This window comes from Drosophila miranda, chromosome 4, assembly GCF_003369915.1.
Source record: "Drosophila miranda strain MSH22 chromosome 4, D.miranda_PacBio2.1, whole genome shotgun sequence".
Lineage (NCBI taxonomy): Eukaryota > Metazoa > Arthropoda > Insecta > Diptera > Drosophilidae > Drosophila > Drosophila miranda.
In genome coordinates this window covers 31615661-31639111 of record NC_046677.1, presented here as the reverse complement: position 1 = coordinate 31639111, position 23451 = coordinate 31615661, and the positions used below count along the sequence as shown (strand labels likewise).

General features: G+C 46.3%; 8 protein-coding genes across 13 annotated transcripts; 4 read left to right on the top strand and 4 right to left on the bottom strand.

The window, feature by feature from the left end:
- Positions 1 to 94: 94 nt before the first annotated feature.
- Positions 95 to 4656, top strand: LOC108162291 (rab3 GTPase-activating protein regulatory subunit). The gene is made up of 7 exons (XM_017296951.2): positions 95 to 204; positions 269 to 578; positions 631 to 2427; positions 2507 to 2723; positions 2783 to 4063; positions 4119 to 4316; positions 4380 to 4656. Exons 1-7 carry the CDS (start codon positions 129 to 131, stop codon positions 4554 to 4556), a joined length of 4056 nt encoding a protein of 1351 aa, XP_017152440.1. The 5' UTR covers positions 95 to 128; the 3' UTR covers positions 4557 to 4656.
- LOC108162292 (WD repeat-containing protein on Y chromosome) lies at positions 4561 to 8939 on the bottom strand. The gene is made up of 6 exons (XM_017296953.2): positions 8312 to 8939; positions 7010 to 8249; positions 6512 to 6948; positions 6252 to 6450; positions 5387 to 5587; positions 4561 to 5324 (listed from the first exon to the last, which is right to left on the bottom strand). The coding sequence occupies exons 1-6, from the start codon at positions 8919 to 8921 to the stop codon at positions 4667 to 4669; spliced, it is 3345 nt and encodes a 1114-aa protein (XP_017152442.1). The 5' UTR covers positions 8922 to 8939; the 3' UTR covers positions 4561 to 4666.
- An 8-nt stretch (positions 8940 to 8947) lies between these two features.
- Positions 8948 to 10010, bottom strand: LOC108162296 (60S ribosomal protein L7-4). Its single transcript, XM_017296960.2, has 3 exons — positions 9935 to 10010; positions 9220 to 9868; positions 8948 to 9157 (listed from the first exon to the last, which is right to left on the bottom strand). The coding sequence occupies exons 1-3, from the start codon at positions 9943 to 9945 to the stop codon at positions 9044 to 9046; spliced, it is 774 nt and encodes a 257-aa protein (XP_017152449.1). The 5' UTR covers positions 9946 to 10010; the 3' UTR covers positions 8948 to 9043.
- Positions 10011 to 10125: 115 nt separating this feature from the next.
- LOC108162294 (large neutral amino acids transporter small subunit 1) lies at positions 10126 to 15350 on the top strand. Of its 3 annotated transcripts, none has more exons than XM_017296956.2 (8): positions 10126 to 10324; positions 11276 to 11525; positions 12800 to 12995; positions 13258 to 13360; positions 13425 to 13692; positions 13983 to 14307; positions 14375 to 14499; positions 14566 to 15350. In XM_017296956.2, exons 2-8 carry the CDS (start codon positions 11326 to 11328, stop codon positions 14837 to 14839), a joined length of 1491 nt encoding a protein of 496 aa, XP_017152445.1. In that variant the 5' UTR covers positions 10126 to 10324; positions 11276 to 11325; the 3' UTR covers positions 14840 to 15350. The 3 variants fall into 3 exon arrangements, with proteins under 3 accessions (XP_017152445.1, XP_017152444.1, XP_017152446.1); XM_017296955.2 differs by lacking the exon at positions 10126 to 10324 and adding an exon at positions 10360 to 10649; XM_017296957.2 differs by lacking the exon at positions 10126 to 10324 and adding an exon at positions 10790 to 10890.
- LOC108162297 lies at positions 11274 to 12587 on the bottom strand. 3 transcript variants are annotated; one of them, XR_004472916.1, is made up of 3 exons: positions 12302 to 12587; positions 12069 to 12228; positions 11274 to 11868 (listed from the first exon to the last, which is right to left on the bottom strand). XR_004472916.1 is itself a non-coding variant. In XM_017296962.2 (2 exons), the coding sequence occupies exon 1, from the start codon at positions 12480 to 12482 to the stop codon at positions 12102 to 12104; it is 381 nt and encodes a 126-aa protein (XP_017152451.1). In that variant the 5' UTR covers positions 12483 to 12585; the 3' UTR covers positions 11274 to 11868; positions 12069 to 12101. The 3 variants fall into 3 exon arrangements, 2 of the variants coding, with proteins under 2 accessions (XP_017152451.1, XP_033249245.1); XM_017296962.2 differs by having other exon boundaries at positions 12069 to 12585; XM_033393354.1 differs by having other exon boundaries at positions 11274 to 11858; positions 12069 to 12585.
- LOC108162295 (PI-PLC X domain-containing protein 1) lies at positions 15059 to 21943 on the bottom strand. The gene is made up of 4 exons (XM_017296959.2): positions 21737 to 21943; positions 16013 to 17190; positions 15678 to 15951; positions 15059 to 15616 (listed from the first exon to the last, which is right to left on the bottom strand). Exons 2-4 carry the CDS (start codon positions 16956 to 16958, stop codon positions 15379 to 15381), a joined length of 1458 nt encoding a protein of 485 aa, XP_017152448.1. The 5' UTR covers positions 16959 to 17190; positions 21737 to 21943; the 3' UTR covers positions 15059 to 15378.
- LOC108162293 (gastrula zinc finger protein XlCGF58.1) lies at positions 17950 to 20163 on the top strand. 2 transcript variants are annotated; one of them, XR_001775563.2, is made up of 3 exons: positions 17950 to 18531; positions 18591 to 19603; positions 19673 to 20163. XR_001775563.2 is itself a non-coding variant. In XM_017296954.2 (2 exons), exons 1-2 carry the CDS (start codon positions 18019 to 18021, stop codon positions 19518 to 19520), a joined length of 1443 nt encoding a protein of 480 aa, XP_017152443.1. In that variant the 5' UTR covers positions 17950 to 18018; the 3' UTR covers positions 19521 to 20163. The 2 variants fall into 2 exon arrangements, 1 of the variants encoding a protein (XP_017152443.1); XM_017296954.2 differs by having other exon boundaries at positions 18591 to 20163.
- On the top strand, positions 20631 to 21413 carry LOC108162298 (nuclear protein 1). The gene has a single exon (XM_017296964.2). It carries the CDS (start codon positions 20770 to 20772, stop codon positions 20974 to 20976), a length of 207 nt encoding a protein of 68 aa, XP_017152453.1. The 5' UTR covers positions 20631 to 20769; the 3' UTR covers positions 20977 to 21413.
- Positions 21944 to 23451: the final 1508 nt, after the last annotated feature.

Genomic DNA, 23451 nt, shown 5'->3' with positions numbered 1-23451 from the left:
ACATTGCGCCCAAATCTCGTTGTGAATGTCAAAAACAGTCCTATCGATACCTGTTGCATCGATAGCGCCGTTTATATTACTTCGAAAACTATCATCATCTAACAGCTGTGCGATGAAAACAAAAGAAAATGGCCTGTGAAGTGAAAACATTTGGGGAAATACGCGATTTTAGAAAAGTTCAGGAATATTTTGGCCTGGGGCATGGTGAGACACTGAAAGTTAAGCCTAGCACTACCGTAGTTAATCAAAAAATCTTCCCATGGAGCAGACGATAACTGGCTAAACGGCATAAACTCTGCCATATCCCCAACGGGGGAGCTGATCGCCCTGGCCCAGGGGGAGAAGCTAGCCTTTCTATCGACCTGCTGGACCAGCAATGGGCATGCCAACACCTACGCCATGGGGTGGTGCGGCGAGCTGGAGGATCCCAATCAGATTGTGACCAGCCTGACGTGTCTGCCCATGACTCAGAGCCGGAACACTGATGGAGCTATAGAATGGACCTGCGTGGCAGTGGGCTTGGTGTCTGGACTGGTCGTCTTTTACACAGACGTCGGCCAAAAGCTATTCTCTCAATGGTTAGTCATTAAAACCTTCCCACACTCAGGTATTAATCAGTATATGTTGCAGTTGTCAGGAGGATCCTGTGATTGGCGTCAAATTGCAATCACCTCCACGCCATTCAGACGGAGATGCTTTGCTCTACATTGTGTACTCGCGCTGTTTGTGCTTCATAAAGGGCCAGGATATATTACCCACGCTGACCAACTGTCGGCATAATGTCCAGCGTGGCGCTCTTGATAGAGGTTCCTATCCCATAGCGGATGTGGTGCCGTTCCAGAAGTTCAAATTCAAGCAGGAGCGCGAGGGCATCATTAACGACGCAGCCATATCGAGCACACAACGGCCCCCGACCTACGATTACATTGTCCAGCAGAGCATTGGTCACGGCTACTACGCCAAGGTGCATGCCACACCGCCGCGAAGCTCCCAAGTGCTGGCAGCCGGAGCGGAACCCTATTTGGGATTCTTTCATGCTGAGGAGGGCTACAAGACCGTGTCACTGGGTGAGGTGGCCAAGGGTGTAATAGGCTTAGCCTATAATAATCTACTGGGCGGATTATTCAAGCGTGCCCCGGAACCGCCGCCAACCCCCGAAGATGCCCCTCTGCCATTGCCCACTAAGGAGGCGCCCATGAGGACACGATGCCGCCTGTATGACGGCAAAAGGGATGGCCTAACCCTGGCCATAGCCCCAGGCGGCCGCTTGGCTGTCGTCACGGATAATCTAGATCGGGTGATGATGGTCGACACCCAACAGGCAATCATTCTGCGCGTGTGGAAGGGCTATCGCGATGCCCAATGCGCCTTTGTGCCCGTCAAGGAGAAGTCCGTGCGTGGCATAAAGACACACAAGAGAAAGGCCCTGTTTTTGGTGATCTATGCGCCGCGTATGGGCTGTCTGGACATCTGGGCTCTGCAGAATGGTCCAAAAGTGGCCGCCTTTACTGTGTCAAAGAGCGGCCAATTGATTTACAGCAACCACAGTGCACTTGGTGTTGCACCAGCAACGGGCGGAGGTGGAGGGCATTCAAGGAAATCGGCTGGCATAAACCATTGTCTGTTCCTGGATCCGAGCGACAGCAGCTTGAAGGAGATCCACATACCATTTCACTACGCTTTGAGCGAGACCAACTCGCAAACATCGCGCGATATCCATATGCTGAGGCGTCTAAGGAACCAAATGCGAGCTCTAAGCCACGATGAGGCCAATGACCAGAAGCTAGAGGAGATTGCAGAGCTGGCCAGCGAACTGCAGACGCTGGAGGTGCGGCAGCAGTGTCTGGAAATGTTACTTAAGAGCAAGAAACTGCAGCCCTTTGTATTCCAATGCATTATTAATGCATTCATTAAGAAGCCGCTACCCGAACCTACATCTGGCGAAGATTTCCACGAGTATGTTCATCAAATCGATAACTACAAGCGCCTCACCGACCTTTACTTGGCCCTCAGCCAAGTCAGCCATAGAAATGATAACGAACCCCCAGTCGAGCACTTGGAGCTCTCGGACGCCGATCTGGTGACGATCAATAAGTTGGTTCTACTCCTGGACGATGGCAGTGCGAAGGATAAACCATCCACCACTCGTGAAGTCAGCTTCCAGCTAAGGGATGGCCACAAGTCCGAAGAGTTTATCGATTACCTGAGCATCTTCAATATCGAGAGCCCAGACGGCATCAGTCTGCTCCCAGAGAAGGCCGAAAAATTTGGTGCCGTCAGCATTGATCTCTTCAGTCAGTTCTTTGGCCAAGGCTTGTGCTTTGGTCAGTTCAAGGAGTGGATCGGTCAGGCCTGCCTGCCCAGCAAGAATCTGCTGACATTAATAATTTGGTTCTGGCTGGAAAAGCCTTTCAAGTACAACAACTGGTAGGAGCAAACGAAACCCCCTTTTAAGCTCATCTATTCTTAAATTTTAATTTGTTTTTCTTTGCTTTGTTTTTCCCAGTGATGAAGTCGTGGAGGACATGTCGCGTATTGCGGCAATGGTGCAGACCATCTGCGAGCTGGCTGGCGATCATATCCATGACTATGCATACAATGCCATTTCCCCCTGGTGGCAGGAGGTGCGCGAGCAGCTCTTGGAGAGCAAACAGTTCTCTGGTCTTCTGGTGGCAATTGTCTGCAAAACGGTGGCCACGAATCTCTGGCGCAATCGAAAGGAGGTGCGGTCTGTCGTATCTTTTATATATTCGTTCCCCTTGGTTACTATTCCATTTTCCAGGGCTCGTGCGACGAATCATCCCAGAACGAGGAGGAAGAACGCTGGGAACGCATATCCCATGACGAGGCACAGTGGGGTCTGCTCACCGGAAAACTGGAAGATGTGTCTGTCCTAGGAGCCATTTTAGGAAAGCCACTTACCTGCCGGGATCCAGTGGGTCCGGAAATGCCGTACGAGACACCAGACTGCAGCCTCAAGAGCATCGTAAACGGTGGCAAAGGCATCGTCACAGAGCTGGCTGCCAAATGGTTGGTCAGTGCGCAGCTTCATCCCAGCAAGATCGTGGAGATTACGGCACCAGAAAACGAGCAGGATGAAGAAAGTCGAGTGTTGACCAGAGCCAAAGTAAAGGAGGAAGAAGCGGCGGCAGTTGCAGCGGCAGCAGCAGCAGCAGAGAAACAAGAAAACGATGAAACCGAATCCGAGCTAGAACTGGCCAAGGAAGTGCAAGTGCCTGCACCTGAACCGGTACTGGAGCGACTGGCCCTGTTACGAGCCCACTTTCCCTTTAGCCTGGAGTCCGGAGTGCTGCTGAGCCTCATGTCTTGGCAGTATATGGTGCAGTGGAGCAAACAGCTCTCATCGCTGGACCACATGAGGTCAGCTCTGCTCTGTCTGGCCGAGTTCCGTATCCCTGATTGGGCCTTGAAGCATGGAATCTGCTGCATGCTGTGGAATGCCACCCTGAAGTTCCCGCTGCAGGCAGCGGCCAAACTGATGCAAAAGGTGGGACGCCTGCCCGTCGACAAGATGTGCCAGCAGGATCTGGAAATGTCGGCCGGCAAAGTGCCCGAGTTTCTCGAGCTAAGCCTAGAGTTTCTGCAGCACTTTTCCACCTCCCTGGAGCACGAAAAGCGAGAGCTACATTTCGAGCAGTCGCTCAGCGAGGGAGCACTCCCCCTTCAGTTTCTGGCCCTGCAGCAGCACCATGCCATGCCCAAGCTTCTCCAGCTGCAGACAGAACTCTGCAGTGTTCTGCATTTTATTGCCTTTTTCCAGCTACGCGTGACCAAGCCGCTTACGCTGCTCTTCGATGCCATGGGCAACAAAGCCCTGCTGGCGGAGATCAACAAAGAGCTGCCCTACATTCTGCCAGGTCCTGACTTAGTCCTGCAGCAGCAGCGCACAGATTTCCTCTGCCGCGTCGTGTCTGTCACCATGGATCTGATCAGGGAGGATCTCCAGCAGCTCTACATACTGGATCATGTCTACTACATGGCCAAGATTTGCACGCTGGCCGACAGCTGGGAGTTGGATAAGCTACCGATATTGAGGCGACAGGTGAGCCTTGAATCATCTCTGTCTGCACCCAAATACCGAACACCTTCTTGAACAGATTGTAGAACTTTATGCATTTGGCTATGATGCCGAAGCTCAGACGCTGCTCCAGGATATCAGCGAGGACGAGGAACTGGGAAGACTACTGCTAGAAATAGCCGGCAGACGGCTCAATCTGTATGCCGAGAGCTCCCAGTCCACTTTTCTCAAGATAGCTTCTGTGGGTCATCAACTGTTGGGCTACTTGGATAACCTGGTAAGTGCTGCCAGCGTTTACCACCCACAGAACTGACCCGTCCCCGTTCTCACCGTCCCGCAGAAGGAACCCCTAACCGAGCATAGCATACCGATTACTGCCACCAAGCCGGAAGACATCGATGTGGTAGCGTTGGACAAGCTGCTGGGCCACACTTACAAGTGCCTGTGTCGACGCGAGTGCAAGCAGCTGCCCATCATCGGCCAGATGTACAATGCTGTACGCATCTTGCAGAATTAAATGCTTAAGGCAACAGAAAGGAGCACTTTAATTTAACCACCAAATCATTGAGCAGCAATACCCCCAAAAATATATATGATTTTATCCATTGACAGAGACACGAGACGAGACTACTCAGATTGCTGGCTGGGACTGGGACCAGGACCCATGTCGCCGCGAGTCTTGGCCATGCGCATATTCCGTGGGTCGTTGGGCCTCACATTGCGACGCGTCGGCTGCTTGATATTCAGAGCCGATCCACTCAAATCCACCTTGCCCTCGACGGGCACATAATGATCCATGTAGTTCTCGCCCGCAACGCGACTTATCACAGCCGGCGTGGGCAGACGTTCGAGCATCTCAGTGTGATGGACCTTAAGATGCGTGTAGACAGCAATGTAGCTCTGAGTGGTGTCCACATCGATGCGCTGATCCATGACACTTTTACCGGGCAGCGTGAAGTGCTTGCCCAGAATGGGTTCTTTGAGGGGCTTATCGAAGATTTTCTTTAGATCATAGGCATCCTCCGTCTGGGCGGTCTCCTCATCGCGATCCTCGGGCGCCTTGACCTCGGCTCGCTTAGCGGGTCGATCCATCTGGACGCCGGAGATCACCTTAAGTGTAGTTGAGCTGGCCACCTTTTTGATGTCCGGTGGCAGGCGATAGACTTGATTCTCACCCCCAGCACGCTCGAAGGGTGAAAGCTTGGACCAAGGCAGAACTGTGCCCAGGGTGCCCAAGTAGCGGCCTCCCTGTGTCCACAGGCGACAGGAGTAATCGTGGCTGCCCCTGAAAGTGGACGATTAATGGGGGATTTCGCCACACACAATCTTTATTGCTACGAAACTTACGAAAACACAATCTTTGGCAGATTAATAAAGGCTATCGAATTGATTGCCTTGAGATGAGCCTTGTAGGAGCTCACCAGCAGCGGTTCACGCTGATGGCGCACCACCCTCTTGGCCCGTGTGACCCAGAACTCCTTTCTCATGAATATAAACTCTAGCCGCAGCCTGGGCATGCACACGTGCACCTTCTCCGCTTCCGGCACGCTAGAACGAGAGATGTTACAAGACAAGTTGTACTAGGTTAGTGGTTCGTCGGGCTTCGACTAATCAGGCAAACATCGTTCATGGCAACAAGTGAGCCTCACTAGGTAGTCGCGAGTGCCTTCTCCGACCAGTTATGAATTATTTATTATTTGTACAGAAGAAACTTTGCTTTTGGCAATTGGGGGAACTTTGTTGAGACACGCAAGACACAAGACAAGCCAACCGAGGAGGAAGTTGGTTTGTTGTGGGTGGAATTCGTTTTGATGAACGTGCAGGATAATGAGGAATGTCGTTAGAGACAGTTTCGTGTGGTTTCTTAATGGCCTGAGGATTGCTTTTATGGCGGATACAGTAGGTGCTCTGATAAGGAGACGCGAGTGGGAAAAGTAATGGAGTATTATCAATTCTAAATCATCGGAGGGGAATCTTTTCGAATTTGGGAGCAGCCCAACGAAAAAAGGCCTAATCAGAGCAAGACTCGAGTCGAGCACCCGACAGGTATGATATTTTTTTAATTCTCGGGAATTCTCCTGTCGAGCATCTACATATGTATGTTTGTGCTGCGATGTGTGAGAGATGGGCCCTGTTGGGACGCATCAAATCTTGGTCCCGTTAAAGAGGTTTAGCTTGAAATATACCCAAAGTCTTTTAATCCAACACTCACCAGTAGTTGACTATATGCCAGACCTTGATATAGCCAAAGGCTGTGCCCGTGTAGATGTAACGATTCTTGCGATCAGTGCACATGGTAAGGACACAGTCTCCGGTCTTGTGGACGGACAAAAACTGACTCATGTAGCCACCGCGGGAATGATGGGAATATACCTGAATATAGCCAGTGTCCAGGGAGATAAACACACTGCCTGGATGAAATAAAAGGAAGTTCCAGCAATAAAAATGATTGCGATATGGTGTGCACTTTACCATGATGTATAGTCTGGGGTCGAGTCTGCAGGAATAGAACGGCCTGAACGGAGATGGGTACGTTCTGGCCATAGTCTCGGCCATCGTCTGCCTTGGGCATAGTAATGGCGGTCGCTCGACTCATGCGACTGGAGCCCAAACGAGACATCAATCGCTTGCTTCGGCGCATTAACTTCTCCTCTTCGGGCGTGAGTTTCAGCTCAATGAAGCGTGTGGGATCCATGACGCTATACCTTCGGTAGGGCTGGCCAGTCTCCAGCTTCCAGAATATAACCTCGCCAGAGTAGGTGGCAGTGACCACGCCCTCCCCCAGCTTGACATCGGCACAGGTGATGTCGTCGGTGTGGAACTTGGACCACTTCTTGGGATCCCCGTACTCGCGGCCCTCCACATCATTGAATTCGGTTACCTGACGATCCCAACCCATGGCCAGAATACTGCGGGGGCGAGACATTTGAGAAGTAAGTATATGTATGCCTGCCAGAGTCAAACACCTACCGATCCACCACCCAAATGACTGAAGTCACCTCCTGGTCCGGCATGATGCTCATGTTTCGCACCACCACCGCGTTATTGTAGTTCCAGATTTTCAGGGTACCGTCGCGGGCGCCCGTGAGGAGGAACTGCTCGAGTGGATCGAAGGTGGCGGCCGTAATCTCAATGTCAATTATTTCGCCGTAGATCATTTTCGTGTGGCAGTTCTTCATGATGATCTTGCGCCGTCCACTCCAAGGATCCCACACAATGATGTAGCTGTCGAGGCCACAGGTGACGATATTCCGAAACAGACGATTGTACAGGACCACGGACACGGGTGCCGCATGGGTGTTGCCATCAGTTAGATCTACTCTCACGCGTGGACAGCACTTGATGGAGATTAGCTTGCGTCCGGCCACAATGAGCTCGCGCAGATGCGAGTGGTAGAAATAGGTCATATCCGTTTCGCTGGGATGTATGAGGCGCACCAGCTCGCCGTAGGTCTGGAGCAGTGTGTGCTCTTGGAGATCCCACACTTTAATGATCTTCTGGTAGTCCACGCTGTACACCTTGTTCTCCTCCGGCTGCACAAATACCATGACAATGCCACCATTGTGGCCGGTGAGGATTGCCGACGGCTCTGTGGGTATATAGACATCCCAGATCCTAACGAACGTATCGGGTCCCCCAGTGACGACAATGTTATGGCTCTCTGCCACAAAGAAGGTGGAAACACCCAAAGGTACACGAAAATTGCTCCGCTCATCGTATGTGACCATGATCATGCCCGGACACCGTCCGCGATACTTCTTTGTGTTCCTGTACTCCGCAGTGGCGAACAAGGCGTTCATGTGGAGGGAATAGTGGACACAGCTGATCATCTCGTTGTGCAGATTGATGTACTCCTTGGGTATCATCTGGGGTATCTTGCCCTTTAGCACGTCCGCCCAGACCACCTCGATCAGGGCAGCTCCCGGTTTGGCCTGAAACGGACCGCGCAGGTTTGGCGAGTATGAGAGAATCCTCACGTTGCCAGCATAATCCCCGAGCACCAGCTTCGAGTGTACCTTGCCGTTGTTGTAGAAGGCATAACTCATGCAGTAGACTGCGTGGGGCATACTACGGATGACCATTCGGAGTGTGAAGGTCGAGGCGATGGTCTCGTGGAAGCGCAGCTCCCGCTCTGTGGAGGAAGTGCAGACTATGCTGACATCCGAGAGAGCCTGTACAGCCAGTATCCAAGTGGGCATCTTCAGGTGGACTGAGACAAGAGAGGGTTACGGTACCCCTGGATCGAGAACCAATGCTTACTGCTCTACTTACTGCTCTCCGAGGTTGCTGTTCGAATGGGCTCCATGTGGGAGGTCCAAAAGCGCAGCATACCCTCGTGACTGGCCGTCACCCACATGCCAGAGGCTTCGGGGGAGTCCTCACCGCCAAAGGAGAAGTTTACCGTCTCGGTGACCTCCTCGATGGGCACCTGATCGGACTTGGCCTTGAGCAGGGCCACACAGCACACAGTCGATCGGTGCTCCGTTTTCCGCACAGAAGGTGCCACCGAAATGGGCAGGATCAACGACTCCTTTTGGCTGCTGGGATCCTCCTCTTGGAAGCCGAAGATCAGATACGAGACGAACTCGTTCCAATCGACCATGAAGTCCCTATTCTGATTGATCTTCAAGAAGAGCCGGTTGTACACCGCATCGTTGAAGGTGATATCCTGTTCCAGCAAAAGGCCTCGTAGGTCATCGAAGCCGACCTGTGAATCAGGACGTTCGTTGAAGGCCTGATTCAGCTTCTCGAGCTGCTCCTTGGATATCAGATTATGCAGACGCTCTGACTGCTCTTCCGCCAGGTAGGTCTGAGTCGAGGAGATCGTCTGGTATTCGATCTCCGTTTTGCTATCCTGACTGGCATTGAAAATCATCGACATTTTGCTCACAAAACTATATATAGTTGTTCAATTGATTGAAAAATGTGTATTATCGGACTTAGATATAGAATATAGTATTATAGACTGAACAATCACTTAAAAGTCTACTAGATTGGGGGCTTCTAGAGGCAGCGGGCAACCAGTTCGTTGATGGCATTTCCACGATAGCCATACTCCCCGCCGCGTTTGTATGAAACCGAGACCTTTTTTTGCCAGCCATTGCGGGGACTTGACATCTGCGAAGAGAATCGGAATCGTGGAATAAGGAAATTGTTAAGAATTCGCATACGAAACCTACCGTAAAGGCACACAGGAATTGTGTAACAGCAGCAAAATTGGGTCCAACTGTGCAAATTTCATGGATGATATCCTCCAGGCATATGACACCCTTCTCGCCCAGATGCTCCTCCACCATGGTGTTCGACTGTATGGCCGTCTTCTTGCCGTCGATGCGGGCAAAGCCCTTTTTGAACACCAGCTCGCGTATTGTGCTCAATGATGGATTACCGTACGCCACAAAGGGTTCGATCACGCGCAGCAACAGTTGGTTCTCCTTGGTGTTCTCCAGGAATACGGCATTGTGACGCTGGCCCATGCGCAGCGTTTTGAATATGTCCGTTGTGGTCTTGTCAAAGATTTTCTTGCCCGCATGGCGCATCACAAACAGCAGTTTGGGGTTTGAATCATCGGCGGCCGCCGCACTCTGTTCGGTTACGTTCGTCTTGAGGATTGTTTGCCTGATCCGGTTTGAGGTACGTTCCGCCTTCAGATAGCCCATGACAAAGGATTCGGCGCGACGGAATTTGTGATGCGTCTTGGTCTTCTGTCTGCGTTTAATGCGATCATTTTTCTTCTGTTCAATGACAGCCTGATCTTGCAGAATACGTCGCTTCCGATGCTTCAGCACGGAGACGGTTTTTCCGGGTAATTTGTTGGGCACGGCGTATCTAGTTAGTGTAATTATATTGTGTTGGATTGAATAAGCAATTTAATATAGTTTTCATTAGCCTTACTTGTCCGACATCTTTGTACTTTTTATTTTAATAAACGAATTCAGAAAAAACACGTGCAGCGCAATCAAAACAATAACTAAAATGAATCGAATCGTTATCGAATCAGCTGTGTCTACGTTACGTGGGGAATGACAAAACGAGATTACATTTTATTTTTCAAAATAGTTTAACTAATAACAGAAAACCCATCCAATTTCTTAGCCATTTCGTTTTGATAAAAACAGATAGTTTTTAAATTTATTGAACTCGCAATTTAGTCGTTTAATTTGAATCAGCTGTGTCTACGTTGCACAGAGAATGCCACTTAAGCGGGAATTCAATTTTCATTTCGCAAACAAATATTTTTGATTATAACAAATACTTAAACCAATAAAATAACTAAAGATTTTGGTGAATATATTGCATTTTCTGAATGTATTTTATCTTAATAAAAATATCTGACTGATCCCAGCTGATTGAAAAAAGTGTAAACATGTGGCATACATATTCCGGTTTTGAGCACTCTCTGTTTTTGGCCCCCAAAACTTGCTACCCACGTTCTCTCAAATGACGCGCACATTCATTCTCTGGGTTCTCTATATACTATAATTTACGCTGGGGTGGAAATGCGTCAACATTAATATGAAAATGCCGGTCTCGATGCCAACGCACAGTCTCAACCCGCACTTGGAGCCGATTTGTGTGTCCGCACCGCGCAGTTTTTGCTTTTCGTGAGGTATAAAATTGCAATTTATGGTAGAGCCGACACTAAACCCCGCGACGCGAGAGATAAAACCAAATAATCAACTAAACTGCATTCCAAACGTTGACACACACAAATAGGAGAAAAAGGTGTACAAGTGCGCAGAAATATTGCAATAATTTTCACTGCCACGCGACTGTGTTTATGGCGGAGGGAACGATTTGTTTGTATTGCACTGGAAGGGGTATGACGAAACCGTGAAAATTAGCACGAGGTACGAGGCGGCGCCACCTAGAAAAGAACTCCTCTGACGTACCATAGTGCCGACGCTCGCCTTGCGACACTTTCAACTTTAAATCATAATTGTGTGTCTGTCGAGTGATAATGGAGTGATGTGGAAACATCGCTGTACTTATAGAGAGATTAGTTTGGGTGCCAACGCAGCAGAGATCTACTTGAGGTTCATTGTGGCTGCGATTGACGGGGGGAGCAACGACCAACAGGTTGTAGTATCTCTGTGCAATAGATTGTTTACAATTGGCTAGGTTTCGCTTTCGCCCAGCACGTGACGTGTCTCCCCTTGATAATAATAGATTCCCCTAAATAGATTTGCATCTTTTAAACACACACTTCCTCTTGTGCATTCCTTTCCTTTCCAGTGGCAATGCCAACTATTGCGCATTAAAGACAAACTATATCCGTACACATAATGACTGAACGATATGCGAATGGTGTGACCACCAGCTTGGTGGACTCCTCCGAAGGTGCACCCAAGGAAACCCCCGAATCGGATGGAAAGATCGTACTGAAACGGAAGCTCACTCTGCTCAATGGAGTGGCCATCATTGTGGGCACCATTATAGGATCTGGCATATTCATCGCACCCACTGGAGTCTTTCTCTATACAGAGTGAGTAAGCTGCCAGGGCATCATCCCATCTGCATATTTACATATGCATCTCTTTATGCATATAGTATCATCCTTAATTCAATTTATTCACAAAAAGGTCAATTAATGCTATAATAAATTCTTTTTGGCACCAATTAAGTGGAATTTATTAGTATCCGATTTTCCCTTGAGTTGATTGTTAAAGCCCGCCCTCCCTTCGTTTGTAAAGAAATTCTTTCAAAATATTGCGTCAGCTTTCAAGTCGATTTCTCTCCAATTACAAGATTGCCAGCAACGAATCGCTCCCATGCCAAAAACTATTAATATCATGTATGCATAAGGTGCTTGACGAAACTATAAAGAACTTCGTTGGAATCATGAAAATAAAAAAAAATAAAAGCGAAGTGTAATAATATTATCTTTGGATTTCTTATTACTGACTAAATAGTAGTTGTATGCCATTTTATCAGCTTTATCTTTCGCGATAATAAAGTGTTTTTATTAGGCGTTATTCAAGATAAGCCTGTTTAATCCAGTTGTTTTAGTCACCGCAGAGATACATACCAGTCGAGTGGACAAAAGGTGTTTGATGTGGATTTATTTGTGGGAGTTCTCCATCTCGAAATGGGGATTGCGTATCTGTTCGTTGTGATGGGGCAGTTTTAAGTAGTCCTCGAAACCGAAAGTGTGAATGCGGCCAGTCAGTATGTCGTCCATTAAGTAGCTAGGCGACATGTGGGAGGGATGACCCACACGGTTAGCTATGGTGCGATCCATCTGCATCGTAAGTGCCATACCAGTGCCATAGGTATTAAACACATCACACAACTCGGCCTTGTACTGATTCTGGCGAAAGTTCTCCTCACTACGACGCAAATTATCCAGTTTGGGAACCGCTGGGAAGAAGCTGCCAATCGAATTGACTTTATTGACATCCTTTTGGTTGAGGTGACCAGATATGTTTTGTTTCTTCGACATGTCTACAATTTATTACGAAAATTTTCGTAATAGTAGCTTGTAGACAATTCCAAGGGTTGGAAGGAATTAAGTTATTCAAAGGGTCTTGATGAATGAGAAACAAAAAATTCAATGATAGATCGATTTCATTAGTTATACTTTGATGATTTTCAAACTGCATTCGATTCTTTCTCCATTCTTTAGTGGAGAGAGAATAGCTTTACATACATTTCCATTTCCGTGGTATATTCGAGATGAAGGAACTACTTATAGTACTTTTATCTCTCCTTCTGATGGTCTATTTTCACAAATTATACATTTATTTATTGCGCTCTCAGATCCGTTGGAACTTCCCTGTTGATTTGGTCGGCCTGTGGAATTTTGTCCACAATTGGAGCCCTCTGTTATGCGGAGTTGGGTACAAGCATTATGAGATCTGGTGGAGACTATGCATATTTACTGGTTTGCTTTGGTCCTTTGGTTGGATTCCTACGCCTCTGGATAGCTTTGCTGATCATCCGGCCAACGACGCAGGTCAGTAAGGGCTGCCTGGTGGGCGGGGGGCCAATCAATTGAATTATAGAATGTTTATTATTTCTCTTAATTGATGGATTGCCATTTGAATTGGTTGTTGATGCACAACAAATATATAAATTTATTAAGTGGCGGCAACCTTCGACCAGAATTGAATTCAATTAAGTGAATAACTTTCTCCAACGAAACGAAAGTGGAAAGCTGGATTAAACATGTATTTTTGGGATAATATTCGTCTTACATTATTGATTTTCCTTTACAGACCATTGTAGCTCTTACTTTTGCCCATTATGCCGCCAAACCCTTCTTTGAGGACTGCGATCCACCTCAGAACTCGGTCAAGCTTCTGGCAGCGGTGTGCCTGAGTGAGTAAAGACCTCAAATGACATAAAAAATTACATTAAAGATTCATGTTCTCCCCCTTTACAGCTTTGCTCACTGCCATTAATTGTTTGTCCGTCAAGGTCTCAATGAAAGTCCAGGATGTCTTTACAGTGGGCAAGCTGCTGGCTCTGATCATGATAATAATTGCTGGTATCTACTACATGGCCATCGGCAAGCTGGAGAACTTTAGTAATCCTTGGGAGGGCACTTACAGTGCTCGGAATATTGGCTATGCCTTCTACTCTGGCTTATTTGCCTTTGGCGGATGGAATTACTTGAACTTTGTAACAGAGGAGCTGCAGGATCCATACAAGTGAGTAGGGTAGGGACCGGGCCTGTCAGCAAGACAAATGGATGCGGCGATGGCTGGGGGATGCCTTTTGCGTCATGCGCAAGCCCGCAACAAGTGGTAACTTGTTGAGTGTCCTTGATGTCATGAATAGATATGGGGTTGTAACAGGGGTGGTGTAGGATGCTGCTGGCTGTCTCCCTAATGAATTCAATTTACGCTTGAAACACTCCCAATCAATTTAAGTGCTGGGGTTGCTTGCTTCTCTCTTCGCTAAAATCACGTTTCTGACATTCCTGTGCGTGTATTTTCAGAAATCTTCCACGGGCCATTTGGATAGCCATGCCCCTGGTCACGGCCATCTATGTTCTCGTGAATTTGGCCTATTTTGTTGTGGTTAACAAGCCGGAAATGCTCAGTTCTTTGGCCGTAGCGGTGACTTTTGGCAACAAGGTCTTTGGACCCCTGGCCTTTATGGTACCAATCTTTGTGGCACTCAGCACCTTTGGCGGCGTCAATGGCGTGCTGTTCACATCGGCACGACTCTTTGCAACTGGTGCCCAGGAGGGACATTTACCAAAGTTTTTCCAGCTCTTCCATGTGAAGCAACAGACACCAATACCGTCGTTAATTTTCACCGTAGGCTGTGTTGAATATTTGTTAATGTAATTATTAAAACTTAAGCATTATTTCGCCTTCTGTTTAGTGCCTGATGTCGCTGCTTATGCTCTTGACGGATAATGTCTACCAGTTGATCAACTATTTCAGCTCTGTGCTCTGGCTGTCTGTCGTCGCCAGCATAGCAGGCATGTTGTGGCTGCGGCACAAGAAGTTTGTATTCCTTACATATGTATCATACATACCCTTATAAATGCAGAATATTTGTGTATCTTTCAGGCCGGATTTGCCACGACCTATTAAAGTACATCTGGTCTTGCCCATCACCTTTATGGTCTGCTGTGTGACATTGGTGCTACTGCCCAATTTCGAGGAGCCCGGGAATCTGCTCATTGGCATTGCCATCACTCTCGCCGGCATTCCGTTTTATTATGTTTTTATAGCCTGGAAGCAGAAGCCCAAGTGCTATGGCCGCCTGTCCAGTGCTGTGGTGGAGCTCTGTCGCGGCATGTTCAACACGACCATCATAGAATCGAATGAGGCCATAAACTAGGACCGATTTTCCCCCAACAAAAAAAAAAAACTCATGTATCGGCTAGAACCGATAAAAGACAAATGATATTCAGAGTAGCTATCCGAACTGTTTGCCTTTAGCCTGCATTCTCTTTGTGATCGGCCAACCCCCATGTGTATGATATTTGTGCTTAGAAATTGGCATTCCTCACATCGAAATCGGTATCGTTTATAATTTTTTAGTTTATACACACCTACATTTAGTTTCCCCATAGTACGTATATTTATTTGAGCAAGCTCCACAGTTAACATATTTTATCTCCGTATATGTTATACGAGTAAAGCCCCGAAGGCCTTCCTCAGTAGAACGCATTTTATAATTTCTTCCTGATGCCACATTCCTTTTTTGAATATACGTCAGGAAGTGCTGCTTTTGATGGGAGCAAACTGCATGCATACTCGTATTGTGACATGTTTAGGGAACAAAACAACGGGCACTTTCTGGCCACAAATTTGTAAACGTTTTTGCTGATAAATGTTGCTATTTTAAATGCTAAATGTCTCCTTAATGAACTCCATCTAATGTGCAATCTTGCGACGATTCCAATCAATGGCTGTCTCTACAATGGTGGTGCCTCGTATGAAGTCAACCGCCACAATGTTGGAATTTTCGCCCAGCTCATCCCGATACAGCTGCGATATACGCCAATTGATAGAGTCGGCCATTTTACGGAGTCCGCCGTGCTTATCGAGTATGACATCCCAGGTTTCCGGCGTCAACTCGGCCATATCTGCCACCGGGCGACTCGAGAAGCGTCTGCTCAAGAGAAGAACAATCCATAAGTAATTGGTAATTATCAATTTGCTCTTACACTTACGACACATCAAAGTCATTGATGTTGCGCAAATAGGTCTCGAGACGCGGCCAGGTCTGTACGTTGCCCCAACGCTGTTCCACGGCTCCAAACAGCAGCTGGGGAAACTCCTCCACAATGACATGCTTGTCGTAGGCCAGGATCACATTCTGTTGCCTGGACCAAATGTCTCGCAGGGAGGCGCGCCACGTCAGTGAGGGATGTGCAATCAGATCCTGGAACTGTTCGCGCAGATAGCTGACCAGCAGCCGATGGACGCCCAAGTTCTTGCCGAAGCCTAAAAAACAATACGGGACTCTAAGCAAAAATTAAGAGGGGGAAAGATGATGACACATTACCCACTGGAAACTCCTTGAGTCCGAAAATGACAATCTCATTGGTTTCATGGACAAAATCCTTGACCTGATTGATGACTTCCTGCAGCGGACGCTGCTTGGTGATGCCATGATAGATGAAGAACTTCTCCTGGGATGCTCGATAGTAGCCGACGCGTATATCCAGATATCGAACTCCATGCATTAGCTGTCCCATTATGTCATCGTCCTGGGTGAGGGCGTATTTGGTCACTAGACTCTCGCGTATCAGTGGATCGAAATTGGGGCGATACGAGCCGGAATCATGGGTGCCCGGTATGAAGAGATCCCGCAGCCGCAGCTCACCCACCACCGAACGCAGCTCGTTCATCCAGCGTGGGTAGGCCCTCACACAGTTCTTGGCTAGAATGCGACCCTCCGCATTGATGTAACTGGCCCAGTATCCATAGCAGAAGGTCTGGGCGGTCACATTACGCGACAGCGCATAGTCGAAGGGCACTCCCGTGGTGAACCACTGGGTGGAGAGGCTTGGCTGAATGGCGGCCACAATTTCGGCAGTACCCTCGTTGGCCACCCAGTACTGGCGCGACGACGGCGACTTGGTCGACTTAGCCAGCGAAGTAAGCGGCTTCCTTGTGAATCCCTGGACAGGAACATAGTCGGCAGCCCCATCGCCGGATCCACTGCCTTCGTCAGAGGCAAAGGAAGCCAAAGGCGTTCCCGTTGGCAGTGTACGCTGCTCGAAGCTGTGCGGATCCTGGACTGTCAGCAGGACATTGTCTCCCATTCTGGCGGGGGCATTCTTCCAGGAGATCTCCAGAAAACGCTTGCGCGCATTGATTGTCAGCCAGAGCTTCAGTCTATGACCATCGTCATCGGTCCGGGCCGCTCTGATTGTCTGCACCTCTGGCAGACCGGCAGTGGCAGGCCCTGTCAGGGCCAGGATGAACATAATCGTTTGAAGGAACATCTTCTGTGCACAGCTGACGATCCCTGTCAGTCTTAATCTTTGATTGAATTAATGCTGATTTGCTCTGATTGCGTTCCGCGTTAATCAGCGGGCGACGGCAGTGGGAATCTGAATCGTGACGCGATACGAGAAATCAACTGCTCGCAACACCAGACTTAAGCGTTATGATCGGAATCAGCCAGCCCCATCATCATCATCAGCCTCTTCTTGCTTGCTTGGGTGTTGGGTGCCCCTATAAGTACATGTGCAAGCAATTCGTCCGTCCGGTGTAAAAACAATTGGAATCCAACGCGATACGATAGCTTAGTGAGAAGCGTAAATAGACTTCCTCTACGAGTATGTTTATGTTGGGATTTCCAGTAATTAAAGGTTAGACTTTCTATACGATATGATCACATCCAATTAGTCTAATCCGACAATCAATATAGAATCTGCATGCAATTTGAGTTGAAATCGCAACGAGTCTGTTTTTTATTGTTTGCGTAAATGGAACAACAATTGACTACAATCTGATAAAACTCCCGACAATGGCTGCGCGAAATTCCCAAGAATGTATCACCTTATTTATTCCTGCTCGTTTTGAATTGGCAGTGTAAGATTTGTTTACAAAAATGGAAACCAAAACAATAGAGACGTTGCCCTCTAATAAACGTATTTTAAATAAACACCGCACATAAGCGGGATCCGTGGAGAGGTCTTTCAAAGACCAGTTTGGCTTTTCAACTGAAACCCAAGCCGCGAGATGTCCAAGAGCATATTTAACTGGGTTCTTTTGATGAAAAACTTTCTGTTTGTGTGTTTTATTTAAAATGCTAATTTTAAATGCACCTTTTAAGGTGTAAAAACTGGAATTTTTAATTTGTAATGGTTCATTTCCATTTATGAAACCGAAAGATAAACCAGTTTAATTTAACGGACACCTAAATAATGCGCTACTACGTATCACATGGTATTTTTGATCTTCCCAGCCCCTGGTCACATTGCGCTGCTCAGCTGTTGCGATACAAACAAAACAAACAATTTTTTTATTGCGAAAACATCTAAATTTTTGTTTTATAAAATGCTACTGGCACCAGCTGTCCAATCTCTGCCCACCCTACACCAGCCGCTCCACTCGAAAGTATCCAATTACCTCAACAATCAGCGACGTACGGGCCAGTTCTGTGATTTGCTGCTGGAATTGGATTCGGACGAGGCGTTGAGCCTCAGCGTGCACTTTTGTGTCCTGGCCGCTCAGAGTAAGCTCATTGGCACCAACCAAAAGCAGCAGCAGTTCTCCATACACAATCCGCTGAAGATAACCATCCGCAATTTCGCCTGCACTCAATGCCTGCACACAATTGTGGACTTTTTTTACGAGGACATTGTGTCCGTTTCCAAGGAGCATGAGAAGCATTTCCGGGAGCTGGCTAAGATATTGGCCGTGACGGAGCTCTTAAACTTGTACCAGATGCAGCCCGTGGACGAGGTTAGAGACACATGCGAGGCGACGACCCCCGGAGAGGCTGAGGTAAACCTGGAACCCACAAAGAAACCCGAAGATCTATTTGAGAATCAACAGAGCTTCTTCAAGGTATGCTGTGGAGCTTGTTGTTATTATCTTTTATTCATTAAATTTCTCTGGTTTTGTAGCTGAAGAATCCCCGGGCAGTAAAATCCAGCAGCAAGGTTAACTATTGTATTGGCTGTGACTTCAAATGCTACCAAGTGCAGAAGATGATTGAGCACATGAGCAGCTGTGAGCCCTCGCATCTAACCTGTTCCCTGTGCGAGGTCGGCTTCCTGGACTGGCGAGAGCATGACAAGCATCTTCGCCGCCACTCTGGAGATCTGCGCAAGCCCTTCTTTTGCCTAGAATGCGGGATTCACTTTACCACCAGAGCTGCTCTCCTGGTACACCAACCCAAGCACTCTACGGAAACGCCGCACATCTGTCCGCACTGTGGGAAGGGCTTCAAGTGGAAACAGGGCCTCAGTAATCACATTTTAGTCCACAATCCGGAGAAGCAAATGCTCTGCGATGTGTGCGGCTATAGCACCACCCATATGAAGGCACTCAAGTCGCACAAATTGCTCCACACGGGCGAATTCTTCGCCTGCACCGTGTCGGGCTGTAAGCATCGGGCCAATCGCAAGGAGAACTTGAAGCTGCACATAGAGACGCATAAGCAGGGACGGGACTTTATTTGCGAAATATGCGGATGCAAGTTTAGCCAGAGCAAGAACCTCAAGCGACATGCTCTCAAGCACACAGAAAACGGGCTGAATCGCTACAAATGCCAGTTGTGTGGCTTTAGTAGTCATCGATCCGACAAGATGAAAGAGCATGTGCAGCGTGTGCACACCGAGAAGGCGGTGCAGCTGGAACTGTCTGAATCAGTGGATAGTTCATTTGAGAACAAAATGCCAGATGATTTTGACCTCCCCATGATCGAAGACACTCTGCCGCCGGGCAGAAAGAAGCAAAGAGAACCCAAAGGTTCCCGCAAGCAGACGGAAGAAAACACTTCATCAAGCGAGAAGCGCCTGAAAACGCTGCTCCCCAAAGAAAGTTTCAAATAGTATAGCCCCTAAATTGAAAAGTCAAACTGATTGATAATATTCTGTGAAAGGTTGTACACTCTACAATGTAGACTCAATACAATGTAAGGGGAATGCTTTCTTATCGAGGAATGCGATAACGATTCCGTTCTATTGCGTTGTTTCTCTCAAAGCAGGTGGAACTCCACGACATCTGCTACCTCAAGTGACTAATGAACCATAACCAGAGCAATAGTTGACAGCACTATCTTATCAGACCGAAGGAGGGATCCGTACGTAACCAGTGTTGTTCATAAAAAACAATTAGAGCAAAACCAATTAAAAGCTTTATATCAAAATAACAAAAAATGGATTGGAGTGAGAGAGAACTGGGTCAGCGGATCGGGTTCTGACAAGCCCACTTCTATATGTAGATCAGTGCGTACGATCACGTTTCCCGATCAAAATCAAAAATAGTATTTGAAATGTAACGGAACGTTTCCGAAGATGATGCAATTTGAATGCACCCTCGGGGTCACATGAGGGCGGACCAAGGTGGGTGGCAAGCGAAAAGTTTATATAACAACCGCTTGCTCGGCCCTACCTGCCCCTCCAGCTGTTTGAAAACGTGTATATTATGAGAATATTCTGAAATAATTTAAATAAATGGACAAGGCAAAGAAAATATGTTTGGCGTTGTGTGTTTTTTTGTTTACCGCGCACTTTGTAAATAAAACAACAACAATTTAATTGCGCAGCAAAAATTGTGGAAAGCTTTGCTCGTTACTCTCTTTGGCTGAGAGAGTGAGAGGGAGTGTTTACCTGTGATGGTGCTGCCATACTGTTGAAGAATATTTTTCAGAATTGAAAAAGCTAAAATGTGCATTTGATCACCAAAAACAATAAATATCTTAAGAAATCTTTTATGTAGACTTTCTTTTCAATCGAAACTATTCTATTAAATGTATTATATGGCTTTTTTGAGACCACAAAACTCATTTTTCGCAGACAGTCTGGCAACTTCACGTGAGAGCATTTGACATAACTCTCTGACCGTTTAAAAGTTTCTTGGAGCATTTGACATATCGCTCTCTGTCAGCTCGAAAAGCTTCTTGGTGTATATAAAGGTCCGCCAAAGCACTAAAAATTTCAATATCTGTATCGAGGGGAAAGTTCTACAGTGAAAAATTCGTCCAGAGTTGCAGCCAAAAGGCCACAGCAAAAAAAAAAAAAAAAAAAGCGCAGTATATTGCAATTGTTTTAGTCAAATTTAAAGAAAAAACAAACAACCATGTCCGAGTCGCATTTTGATGAGTACGAGCACTACAACTTCGACTATGACAAGCACATTTTCTCTGGCCACGGCGGCAAGCAGCGCTCCAAGAAGGAGGCCAGTGTGCACACCAACCACTTCGACCCCTCCGGTCACTCCAGAAAAATCCTAACCAAACTGATGAACACCAACACCAACAACATTAAGAAGGCCTGCAAAAACTGATGCAGGGCTGCCGCTAACGCGGAATCAAAGAAAGGAAAGGAGTTGAAGAGAGTAGAAAACGAAGAAATAATCGAATTTAAGTTACTAAAAGGCAAACGAGAAGAAAGGGCAACAAGAAGAAATTGAAAATCAAAACAGCGCAGCGGGCTGTGTCGCAGTTGCGTTTGGTGAAAGAAAAGAGAGTGGAACGCAACAGCCACTGGAAATAAAAGCATTGCATTTCCATGAAGCAGGCGAAGCAGCGGAAAAAAAATTTTGTGAAAATTATAATAATTTTACTTGCTTATAACTTCACAAACAAAAAAAGATTACTCTTAGCTTAAACTATTTGCTAAACTTAATTCAGACTTACAATTTCTAGTTAATAAGCTATAGTGAGTTTCACATTATGAAGTTTGATTTAGATATTACATTTACAATAAAGAGAAACACAATACTGAATTTATTGCATTTTTGCTAAAGAAGTTTCCAGAAACCCACACAACAGCGATGCGCCCAGGTGTTGCATTTGTATTGTGTGTTTGTTTCCGAGAACTTTCCAGAATTTGGAATCAACGCTCTCCCAGGTGGTGTTTGTATTCATGCTAATACACACATGTATGAATACATACATATACATATGCAGAAGGTGTATTAACCAAATGTGGAGGCATCACCTTGTATTTGGTTTCCCACTCTCTCGCATCGCATATTACATATAGACACACAAAAACAACATGAACTAAAAATTTATAGGCGACCCACCAACTACAATGCTCACCTTATATGAATGCACCTTGTCGACGAATATGTCTGTGTGTGTGGCGGTGTGTGGTTCCGTCCCGCCACGTCCCCCTCCGTGTAGTCGTGAGCGAATGCGTACGATCTGAGTGCATATTTATAGCCTTTTAGTTGAACTCATTTGCACTCAGCTCAGCCGTCTCGTCGATCTTCAAGTACCAGCGCCGACCGCCAATGCAATTGTTACACCAAGTGATCTCTTTGTTTTCACTTATCAACGCAACCACTTGCAGTATCACACATACTTAATACATCTGTGCATACGTATGTATGTATTTAGAAATTGCTTTCAAAACGGAAATATTCCCGTGACCTTCCATTAAAGTTCATGCTTACACGCGTATGTATGTAATTCTTCCGCCTGAAGCTTACATACGGTAGTGAGAAAGCAACAAAATATGAATGTATGAAATTTTATAATGTCTTTATTTACTAAAATTCTTATAAATAAAGGATATAGGTTTTTTGTATTTTTTGTTCATAAACCTGTGTATCCCAAAGCCACTTTTCGAGACAGGTCCACTCTAATGGAATTCTCTCGCTCTCTTTGCACAATTTGCCGGCTTTTTATTGCGTTGTTTCTGTTTATATTCGGTATTTGGTAAACAATAAAACAGGCGGCATATCAGGTGGTTTCTCTACATACGTATGTATATGTACATATGATGTGCTGAATATTAATATTAATCATCATGAGATACTACCAAGCAATATACTTCAGCTACTTGAATTTCATGATGCATCGCTTTGTTTCAAACAACACCGTATTATTCACGCATTATTTCCCGAAATTGCTTTTTCTCTGACAGTAAGTTTTAGTTTGAAAAAGAGATGCTTGCGTGACCACGACATGACAATATATATGTAAATATATGGTCATACATATGTACATATGTATGTATAGTGTTTTTTAATAAATGTTTGTACTCAGTTTACTCTTTTTATTTGTTGAAAAAGACCATAAGTGTATTTGTCCCATTTTCTAACGGATGTACTTCGGGTCAGGTCACATATCGTAACCTAGGCGCTCGTGAGAAAGAGAAACCAAGATCACGCTGCCATCACCACGTTGTAGGCTTCAAACAAACAATAAATACAAAAAGTGATAGAGCTTTTTTTAGAGGAGAACCACTGCGATATCTGGAGAATTATTGTATATAAACTATTTTGGGGGTAATGAAATGACGCATTAGAAATTCAGTACAATCTAGAAGAAAACATTAGAATTGAAATGGCAAACACTACAGTAAAAGCTTTGTTGTTTTCTTCACACACACAACATTTTCAAGTATAGAAAGATTTCTAGATAATAATTTGTTATATTATGAAACCTTTTATCAATAAAATAAATCTCATTGTATTCGATGGGTTTCAGATCCCCCAAAGAGTTCAAATCAAAGACAATCAATGCCAGATTCCAGATCCCAGAGGCCTGTCTGGAAGCAGCTTCTAGAAAATACTAGATTTCGGGGGATACTATACTCACTTAAAAGCTAGAATGCCTGTATCAGGTCTTCCAAGCCGAAATCAATACCTCCCGCATTCCTCACACTCGGACCAGCCACTTTTGTGGTAGCCAAAGACATCTTGATTGTAGACATGTATCTTTGCCTTAATGAAAGACACACGCTCGCCTTGTAATTATATTTATGTACATATATGTATACTCTATATGTACATAAATGTATAAGTATA